General features: G+C 32.4%; 2 protein-coding genes across 2 annotated transcripts; both read right to left on the bottom strand.

The window, feature by feature from the left end:
- Positions 1–1,726: 1,726 nt before the first annotated feature.
- LOC125070959 (zinc carboxypeptidase-like) lies at positions 1,727–4,600 on the bottom strand. Its single transcript, XM_047680989.1, has 6 exons — positions 4,273–4,600; positions 3,781–4,171; positions 3,624–3,708; positions 3,131–3,333; positions 2,750–2,834; positions 1,727–2,032 (listed from the first exon to the last, which is right to left on the bottom strand). Exons 1-6 carry the CDS (start codon positions 4,563–4,565, stop codon positions 1,770–1,772), a joined length of 1,320 nt encoding a protein of 439 aa, XP_047536945.1. The 5' UTR covers positions 4,566–4,600; the 3' UTR covers positions 1,727–1,769.
- An 849-nt stretch (positions 4,601–5,449) lies between these two features.
- LOC125070961 (zinc carboxypeptidase-like) lies at positions 5,450–7,918 on the bottom strand. Its single transcript, XM_047680990.1, has 7 exons — positions 7,632–7,918; positions 7,392–7,555; positions 6,983–7,209; positions 6,824–6,911; positions 6,491–6,693; positions 5,867–5,951; positions 5,450–5,780 (listed from the first exon to the last, which is right to left on the bottom strand). The coding sequence occupies exons 1-7, from the start codon at positions 7,916–7,918 to the stop codon at positions 5,587–5,589; spliced, it is 1,248 nt and encodes a 415-aa protein (XP_047536946.1). The 3' UTR covers positions 5,450–5,586.
- Positions 7,919–11,364: the final 3,446 nt, after the last annotated feature.

The raw sequence follows: 11,364 nt of genomic DNA, 5'->3' as shown, positions 1-11,364 counted from the left end.
GCGGCTTCGCTTGCGATTAAGTGGTTGTAAGCTGTTACGCATAAAAGCCTATGTTATTCCTTAGAGTTCAAGCTTCTTACCAAGTTACATAAACTTCGGTTCAATGGGTTGGCCGTTAAAAGACAGACGGACAGAGTTACTTTAGAATTTATAATATTAGTATAGATGAAATACGGATTTCTGAGCTGTAGTCATGGTACCTACTTCTCAGATGACAAAAGTTTGAAAAAGTTGTTAAATCATAATGTAACCTTTGTGGACTCTCACCGAAAAAACCTGTTTTACAGGTGATCATGAAATTTTCCGTCCATGTTCCAAGCTGTGTAATTTGGATTGAAACCTTGATGTATCCACGAGGAGTCCTTTCGACAAACCACTGCTTTCAATGCGTCGAGCTGAGCTTTTGCACGAGTGACTGCAGTACTCCATAAATGAATGGATCTGATCTCTGTAGCCTCATTGGAATGGTACCCAGTCAGACACTGCACGAAACCAAACCACAATTAAAATCAATGCCTGATGGCATAATTACGATAACGAAATCGAGTATGCTTAATTAGTCTAATCATTATTGTTTTATAACAGTAGTCTTTGCTGAATCGATCTAATAACTATATGAGATAATGTCAAGATACCAAATATATATACCAATAATAATCGCATAAATATAAATTTCATTGAAACTTATACATACAGTTAGTAAATAATTGTTGAATTTTAATTTCATTTATTATATATAACGAATGCACGATAATTATAATTATATTGTCTCATTTGAAGTCTGATTTATTTTCTTTCCAATGGAGTTAAAGGTTTTTCCAAAAAACTGGTAGTTTTTACCAATCTTTAAACATACAAGAATAAATATTTTCTAACTCTAACGATGTAATTGTAGAATTATATAGAATATGATATAACACAATACTACAATAAAACAAAACAACTATAAATTTAGAAGTCTTTTATAGCGATTTTTCCACTTGAAACGTAATCAATATTCCGTTGTGACAGAATGGATGGATAGATCGCTAGATGTCCTAACGTCAGAGATTTAAAACGTCGAACAAATATTTTGTTTACGATTTTTGAATGGAAATAAATAAAAATCTCTAAAAGCCGGTTCATACAAGAATACTATTTTATATTGCGTACTGTGACGGATAAATTATGTGCCGTAAAAACAAACGCAAATCAAGGATTGTTACGCCATACATTTAGAGACAGTCATAAAACATTTATTCAAAGAGTTAAATTACGAAATAAGCCACTTTTAATTTGAAAGCGATTGTAAGTGACTGATAATCAATATTTTATTTATTGTTATGTACTGCCTTATACTAAATAAAACTGTATCGTGTGATCTTGACTGCAAATCCCAAGTCTGACCAATATCAAGATATGTTTTTTTTGTCCAGAAATTCTTAGTAGTGGGCTTTGTCTTTCCTTTGGATTACGAGAGAAGGAAAAGCACATATGATATGTGTGCACAACACTTATTACATTACTTCTTGTAAAATCTCCTGTGCAGTTAACTAGTTTCCCTTGAGTTAATCAAACACTGAATTTATTTGATCTTATAAAACTAACTGATATTTACAATATTTGTAATAATAGAGAAATAACCTCATTCAGAGTTTTTTAACTTCAATAACCGTTATTATTCAATTTTCATGAACTTATTATAGGATAGGATCAAATAATAAATATTTGGTTGAAACCATTGGATTCAAAATTTTATTTGAAGATGTATACTTAACTTAATATAGTTATCAATGAAACATTTTTATAATTAATGCTAAGAAACACAAGAATAGAGATCCGTGTAAGCCGTTGCTGCTGTTCATATAACCGAATCTCTTAGCTTGATGGATCATTTCTAACAAAGAATCCATGACTTCCTCGTTGTTAGGTCGTATCTGATCCGTTGGGAGGAGGAAACCAAACGTGCCACGGTCACGTAGCTCGTAACAATATACCAGAGGAACTTTGAGCTGTTCTTTGACCCAATCCACACTACCTCCTGTTGCTTGATCTGAATCGAGGTGAGAAAATAATCATTTTGTATTTTTCATATTTAATTTCATTTAAGATTTTTAATTAACATGGTTATTTTTATTACTAACAGTATTTAAAACGGGATATTTACCATGTTTTTTATTTTTATTTGTTGGAATTATTTGTAGCAAATAAAACATATAGTAAGGGTGAAAGTGACAGTGGTAGTGGTAACCAGTGTTTACGCAGCAAACGTACGAGAAAGGAGGTAGTCCGATATGGACACTTCTAATGCCGTCAACATCTACCCGCAAACGTCAGTCTCGTGAACAAGACATTCGTAGATAGTGTCGAAATATCGAGCTCCAACAAATAAAAATAAAAATCATGGTAAATATCCCGTTTTAAATACTGTTAGTAATTTCATTTAGTTATGATAATGTTTTTTTGCTAAATGTAAAAGGCTTTATGTAACGTATTATTATTGATAGATCAAAATTTATGACTTAATTTTAAAGTAGTCCTACTCAACTGATTGAACTTTAATAAGCAATATACTTGTGATGATGGTATTTCATACCTTTTTTTTTATTTTAAGTAGGCCGACTGAAAAATAGCCACCTGATAAATGATTACCACCTGCCCAGAACATATATTCTTATCTAGTAGAATTCATTTTTTTATACAATGATAATTAAATAAAATGTCATCTTAAAAATGTTTCCTCTGTCTTAAACGAAGAGTCAAAACTTACATATGGCCTCAGCGATATTTCCTGTGATGTATTGAGTTCCGTATCTAACAGAGAGTGCGCCCATCGCACGTCTTCCAATATTCATCTAAAAATAGAGTTATAATATATAAAGCATAGTGTAAAATAGGATAAATATATGGATACATACTATTAATTATATGTGTTAATGAATTAATTGCCAAGTCTGGTGCTAAAATTGTCAAAATAAATTCACAAAATCACATTTTGTCATTTTCCAAATTATCAAATTATTTTTGGAAAAACTGCATCAGATGCAAAAGTCATATATTGTAATATAATCTGTTCATTGTTTATATTTTGATAATCGACTATGTCGTTATTGAAGGCCCTTTTAGCACTACGCCAGAGAGATGTACTTACTGCATCATGGTAATTAGCGTAAGCTGCTGTTGAATTTCCAAATGGTATCAATAATAACTGACTAAATGAGTGAATTGATAAATATAAATCAATTCTATCTCCCATAGATCTTATATATTCTGACAGGGATAATGTTTCTGGTTCAGAAAATGGTCCCGGTCCGGCATAAATATCAGATGCAGGATTAACACTGGCACCAGACACTGAAAAAAAAAGTAGTAATTAAATGAAAAGCCTTAAGGTGCGTTATATCGTGACCTCTTTTTATTCAGCTTATTAAATATTACCTAATACTTTGAATTGAAAAATTCTTAGACGCCAAACAATAACGTAATTGTTAACTTGATTAAATGTAGGTACCCTATCCTTTTTCAACGGATTAGATGACTGCCCAGGAGTATTTGTGTAAGTGGCCTAGGAATACTTTCAGTAAGCTTTGGCCTTAATGTTTTACGCTCACGAATATTAATAAAAAAAATCATTAAAAACCTACCTAACCAGTTATTGTTCCAGTTTCTGTTTAAGTCGACTCCAACTGCAGTGCCAATCGGTCGTCTGTTTTTGCGCCACAAACGAAACTAGAATAGGAAAAACGACATAATTTTATTTACCATACAAAAAGTGCAAAAAAAAAAAGTTTCAAAGGATACCTGTTCATGCGTCCAGACGTAACCATCAGGGTTGGTTACTGGAAATATATACCAGTCGTAGTCACGAGCAGCCGCTCTTGTTGCTGGATCATTGCTAGTTAAAAGTTCATTTATTATATAGCATGCGGACGATGGTGAAATCCATTCTCTAGAATGTATGCCACCTTCAATGAAAATTGCTCTTCTGCCTGATCCATGGGATATTTTAAGACCCTTGATGTCTCTTCCTTCATAAGATCTACCTCCAATTATCATACCAGCGATACCTGGATACGCTGTTATTAAGTTAGCTAACCAAGAGTTTATGCTATCAAGAGTATAATACGTGTTCCATGACATACTTATGTTATTACTGCGTGTATAACTTTCCACTGTTTCCTTATCAATAGCTCTGTTGAAAAATGTAAACGGTTCAATGTTGTTGATTTTGTTTTCTATTGTGGCAAACAAATTATTTAAACAATATTTCATAATATAATAAATATTACGTACTCTTGGATGTTTTGCATTGTGACCTCATATTTCATTTTATTTCCCCGCAGAATTTCTTCTAAATCATCTTTGTCTTCAGGACTGGACAATACCGTTACGAAATCCAATAAAGGTGTCGGATCACTCCAGAAATCAAATCTCACATCAGTATTTTGAATATCTTGTAGTAGTTTGTAGTGTTGATCATTTTCAGGAGAAATTCTATACAGCGTATAGTTATTAAAACGAAACTTTTCACACGAAACAAACGGTACAAGCAAAATTAAAAATAAAAACTTATTTAAGAATATCATTTTGGATGTTCTTAGTAACGTATGAGCGATAATCCTTCACTTTGTAGTGATTATGGAGTATACGGAATTTAAATACTACGATATCATTTGAAGCATTTTTAATGCTGTCGATAGCATATATCAGATAACAGTAAATTTTATATTTAAACTAAAAAAAACTTATAATGTTCGTGCATGTTGTATCAAATCATTATCATTGAATGAATTAGATAACAACAATGTTGTGGATTCCTGAAATGTAACGTTCTCACTAGACCGTCAAGCATAATATAGTAGGTACTTAGAAACGCTTAATACTTTATGAAATTTCAAATTTCAATTGAAAATATTAGGAGATTAAGTTACTAATACGAATCTCTAATAATATTATAAATGTGAAAGTCTCTCTGTCTACCTGTAGTGCTTTCACGACTTAGCCACTGAATAGATTTTGATGAAAATTGTAAGCTTAAGACCCAAAAGATGATACGCTATTTTTTTTTTAATTCACCCTTCAAGGGGTTAAAATATGCAATGAAGGTTTGAGTGCTGTATATAAATTTCGAGTGAGTAAAGCCGTTGGTTGACTAGTGTTGTATAAGTGGTTATTAATGTAATCATTTTTAATTTTAATTATAATAACAGCGCTACTAAGAATATACTCGTTTAACATACAAATATTTATTTTTTATAAGCTATAGTATGTAAAATTGAACATAGACAGGTTAACATATGCCACATGCAGTTTACCTATAAAAAAAAAAACGACAACATACATACGTAACAATTTTTTCGTCAAATTTTAATTTATGACATCCAAATAATAAAACATAAATTAATGTACTAAGTTTATTAGCAATATATTAAAGATAACACGTTTCGATAAAACATCGTTTGCTTGGAATATTGACAAAAAATAGCTTTGTGACAATCGCTAAAAATATATCAAATTTATTACTTAATAAACCTAACATGTACTTAATCATTATACTTCAAAATTCATCACAAATGACGAATAAAATCCTTCACTTTTACCAAATTATTAAAATACATTAATAAACCTCGCCTCCCTAATGATCGCCATCACGGAGTCGAAGGTTTCCTCGCAAGATGGCAGCACTTGGTTCACTGGTAAAATGTAGCCCCAATTACCGATATCCCTGAGTTGGTAGGTAAAAACCACGGGAGGATTAAAGCGATGCTTGACCCAATCAGCAATAGAACCAGTAGAACCGTCTGTAAAGGAAAGTTAATCTCAAAAAGGTCATATATACACCTATTTAGGACAACTTTTTTTATAACGTAAATAAGAAATATTTTACCATGTACTTCCATTGAATTTCCAACCAAATATTGTGTATTATAACGGACTGCCAAAGATCCCATTGCTCGTCTACCGATTAAAACCTGAAGGATAAACATGTAAGGTTAATTTTTTTAATAAATGTTTTTGATATTGCTTTTAATGCGCTTTGATTGATCATCATCACCATTCACTTGGTCTTGTTAATTTGTTTCGGCAAATTGTATATCAACTACATGGGGTTTTCCAGGATTGGAATGAATTGATGCTTGTAGATTAGTTGTCCACTAGCAATCAGTTTTTAAATTAACAAAGTTCTTAAGTTTTACTTGGTTGTAGGGCTTTGTGCAAGCCCGTCTGGGTGGGTACCACGCACTCATCAATCAATATTCTACTGCCAAACAGCACCACTCAGTATTGTTGTCTTCCAGTTTGAAGGGTGAGTGAGCCAGTGTAACTACAGGCACAAGGGACATAACATCTCGGTTCCCGAGGTTGGTGGCATATTGGTGATGTAAGGAATGGTTAATATTTCTTACAACGTCATTGTCTATGGGCGGTGGTGACCACTTACCAACAGGTGGCCCATTTGCTCGTCCGCCTACCGATATTATAAAAATAAAAATGTTATTTGATAACTTACCGTTTCATTATAATTATACATATGCGATGTGGTATGAGCAAAAGGTATCAACAGTCTTTGTCCAAAACCTCTGAATGACAGTGAGCCATATAGCTTAGTATCCATTGATTCCATATATCTTGAAACAGCTCTTGTCTCAACTTCTGAAAATGGCCCTAAGCCTAAGTAGTTACTATCAGTTGGTACGAAGCTGCCCCCTCTAACTAAAAATTACATTTCAAGTATTAGAACATTATTTTTTAGTTGCAAACACTAAAATTATTACAAAGATATTACAAGAATTGAATATGTTCGTGATATAGATAACTTTTTTTAAAAATTATATAACTGTACCTCCCCAATGTGAATTCCAATTCTTTGATAAATCAACACCAACTGAACGTCCTATTGTCGGTCTACGATTCTTAAGCCAAAGTCTGTCCTGAAAATATTAAAACATAAATAACTACATGACCTAAAAATATGAGATGAACTTTATGTTCAATTACTTACAGAATTTTGTGTGAATTCATGACCATCAGGGTTTAGGATAGGAAAAATGTGCCATTCAAAGTCTTCTGTAGCCTTCCTTATTTCAGGACTATCACCTCGCACGAGCTGATCAACTATATATGTGGTAATAGTTGGAGAAAGCCAATCTGCAGCAACTTGACCGCCTTCGATGAAAAAAGCGCGTTGACTTGGCTTACGTGATATTTTCACTCCAGTAATATTTCGACCTAAAACGTTATTACAAACACATTTCAGCTACTTGTTCTATGTCTTGAACACTTTCCCTTAAATTACACGTGAGTTATTATTATTATCGTTTCATTTGAACGTATTACAATCACATTCAAAAATATCAAAAAGCTTCAATGTGTACTTCAATGGTACTTTTTTGACCATGTACTAATGTTACCTTCAAATGATTGTCCCGCCTGAATAATTGTAACTAGATTTCCATGCGTTCTAGCTAAATGATGGAACCACTCATAAATATCTTCCATTGTTTGATAATTAGTCCAAAACAACTGATTTCTTGTATCACGTTTTTTTCTGCTGAATAATTGATCATGAAATGCTCTAAAAAATACATTACAATTTTAAAACAAATCGTAGCAATTGAAATTCACCAATATCGGACAAAAATTAAACTTACTGTTGAATGTTTTCCAGCATAACCTCATAATTCAAGCTCCTTTTCTTGAGGGAATGTTCAAAAACGGCTCTATTTTCTGGCGAAGACACCACACTCGCATAGTCATTGACGGATGAAGGTAATTTCCAAAAACGTAAATCATCACTGTTTCTTTGTAAATCATTTAAATATTTCAAATGATCTTCGTTCTGTGGATAAATTTTGTACAGCGAATAATTGTCATATCTAACTTTCTCCGAAGTTGAAATTGCACTTAAAACACTAAAAATTAATAATTTCAGTAACATTTTAACGATAAAAAATTGTTACCTAATTAGACCGACTTGACTAAATTTGATGTTTATTTTTATCAGTTGAGTTATCACTATTATGATTTATCTATCTTTATTTAAGTATCGTAATCGTAAGGTCGAAATTGCTGACCAAAATACGGACTGATTATTTTAATCTAATCAGGTAGAATTATTTTAAATTACACATATACCTATTACTTAGATTTGTGTTTCATTTCGAATTTTTTATCGATTATTTTGTATCTCTTGTTTAATGTCCTATGCACAATAACTGATACGTTAAAATATGATGTTGTAAAATATAATCAATAATTACCCAGTAACGTATTAAGGTCAAATCAGTTGAAATCAAATTTTTATACGACGTGAATGTTGCAATGAAGAACGGGCATCAGAATAAAATAGCACTTATTGAAACATCGTTCCCGTGATTTAGAGAGGGACGGAGCATTTTAATACGAAAAGTGATGATAAGCTAATTTTTTGTCACAATCTCAAAGCGAAACTATTTAAAAATGATATTATCAAAGTCACATATTCTAAATCACCTAAGGGACATAATGCAGCTAAACTCTCGTTTCAAATACCCGCTATTCACTATTAACTACCCAATAATACCTACTAATGGGTGGCTGATTTCGAATTTCAATTCGAGTGGACCAAAGCCGAAATCATTGTGCAACATTATTAAGATTTGCATTTGGTATTAAAATATTGTCATTGAATAAATTTATTTATCTAATTATTCTATTTTTATATCACATATAAAACAAATTCGAATCTCACCACAGCATATGACCTGAAATGACAATGAATATGTGATAAGCTATAATATACTGTTATTATTTCCTTTTTGGTTGTGCTGCAAGAAATATCTCCTATTAATGATGATGTCATCCTGGTTTCAGTGATTGTGGCCAATCACGAAAGAGACCAGCCAACTACGCAGAACATATTACACAAGTGTGTGTGCAAACACAGGTACACTCTCTATTCCCTCACTCTTATAATCCAACAGCAATTCCGACACGACCGGAAAGATTTCAAGGGCAGGACGAGTTTACGTGCTTTCCGAGGCAAGGGAGTGTACGCACTTACAACTTCAGACTCCGGTCGAGGCAGTCAGCTTCAAGGGCAAGCAAGCCGCTTAAAATAAGTACTGTTTGACGTGGTTTGTACATTTTTTATTTTGCTCTTACCTATCTAGTGTAAAATCGATGTAATAATGAAGGATGCACGTTTGAAAATAGCGTACAGACAGTATGTCGGTTCAACATTTCACGAAATAGATACTAAGTGATTCCTTACAAAGCAGCTATGATGTAGATTTTATTAACAGATCTGGTTTAACTGAATTTTTATTACATACAAATGTTGAGTTGCAAAAGAAAAAAATCTTATAAATTACACGCATAATTTTTATTATGAAGAAGTCGTCGTTTTCGTAGAATTCAATGAAGGCTTGACTTTGCATATGAATATTGTATTGTCATTTATAATACTTTGTGATTTTGGTTTTAAGGCTTTGTAATTCTGACTCGTAAGATAAATACAAGCACAATGCAAATAGTATATTAAATACATAAAGAAAGATTAAAATTTTTCTTAAATATTACCTTAATATTGCAGATCAGTCTGTAAATGATCAATCAATAATAATAAACTTCTCTACTGTTGACTACTCTACGCTAATATTATATAATATTTTACGTATTATTTCTTACTTATGATTAATCCATGTGCAAGTTTTTATTGATACGGACATAAATTATAGTTAATTGTAAAAAATAAAACAAAATAGAAATAATACTCAAAAGAAAAATATAAACAATTATTTTATGTGCAACGGCCGGACTTATGGCTAATTAGCCATCTCTTTCAGACAACCCAATCTGAGAGAGATTTATAATATATACATAATACACTAATCTAAATTAATATCTAGGTAATATTTACCATTAAACAATTATTCATTTCATTCATTTCGGTGACCACCGCCGACGTTGGTACTTTAAGGAATATCAATACGCCATCAACCTTGGGAACTAAGATGTTATGTCCCTTGCACCGGTAGTGGTTACTTACACTGATTTGCTCACCTCAAGCCGGAAGTCAACAATGACATGTATTACTGTTTGGTGTTAGAATATTTGATGAATGAGCGGTAAAGCCCAACTATAAAGTACAAATTAATAAACATTGTATTTAAAGAAATTTCCAACAATTATCAAAGTAAAAGCAATTATCTGACCAGTTTTTCAAACGATACAATGCGTTTTGCTTCGGGCTTCACTAATTGTGATTAATGGATGCTTGGTAGTCGCGACGTCATCGTTTGTCTTGAGTCCCAATGCGGACAGTTTACTTTTCACTCTTCGCTTTAGTCTAGACATGCGCACGACGGGCCTGCGACTTGATAGTCTTACGAAGCGAAGACATAAAATAACTAACAACATGCTAGCTAACTACACTTAGATTAAAACTTTATCGATACTTTAACAGGAAATAAATAACACAGACAGATATGTACATGTGTATCATGGTAATGTTTAAAACGCACACAAATATTATAAGAAACCGTTCCGACTGGAATATATCCTTGAACAACTGAACGACGCGACGTAGCTTCCTTGTTATGTCATATAAAGATAATATCAAGTGAAATGAATATAAAACAATAAATTCCTTTGAAATCTAACAATTTAAAAAATTATGGAATATGTCTATTCAATTTTACATTGTAATAAGTTTTTGCTGCAAATGCCAGCATTGGAAATATTTGGCTTTTACTACAGCCGTTGACGTAGCTATTATAAATGCAAATTATTGTTTTTCTTTTAACCTCAAATCTAATGCGTTTTCTACTTTAATAGTGTCAAGTTAAACATTTAAGAGCTTTAAGAAACTGTAAATTAGAACCCAACGAAATTTAACATTTGAACAACATTAAGTATTAACCGCATAAGTAAAAATGTCATCCTAAACGATGTCGCCAGTGTACGCATTCTATTATGGCAATTAGAATAAATTTACCGCGAAAACCGCACAATTATTGCCAACCACAGGATTCGACGGCTAAAATTAAACCAATGCGATTTGAACACGAAACAAATGAAGTGAAGCGATTATGGACAAATTTAGAAGTGAGTGTTGCGGTTTTAGCACATGTTCGACTAATAACTTTTTAATTATACATATAAAACTTGGTAGCATTTTAAAGTTCTTATGATGTTTATAGAAAAATAAAATATTTCAAATATTCTATTATTAAATAAATCTTGAGTAATCTTACGAGATGAGCTTATAAGTAAAGCAACTTCTAGCCCGACGTCATCATCATCATGATCAGCCTGTGTTATTCCTCTGCTTGACGTAGGCCTCACCCATGGCGCGCCACTGAGCCCGATCTTCGGCCCTTCTCATCCATGGTCTACGTGTTA

This window comes from Vanessa atalanta, chromosome 18 (genome assembly GCF_905147765.1).
Source record: "Vanessa atalanta chromosome 18, ilVanAtal1.2, whole genome shotgun sequence".
Lineage (NCBI taxonomy): Eukaryota > Metazoa > Arthropoda > Insecta > Lepidoptera > Nymphalidae > Vanessa > Vanessa atalanta.
This window is presented reverse-complemented; position numbering and strand designations above follow the sequence as displayed.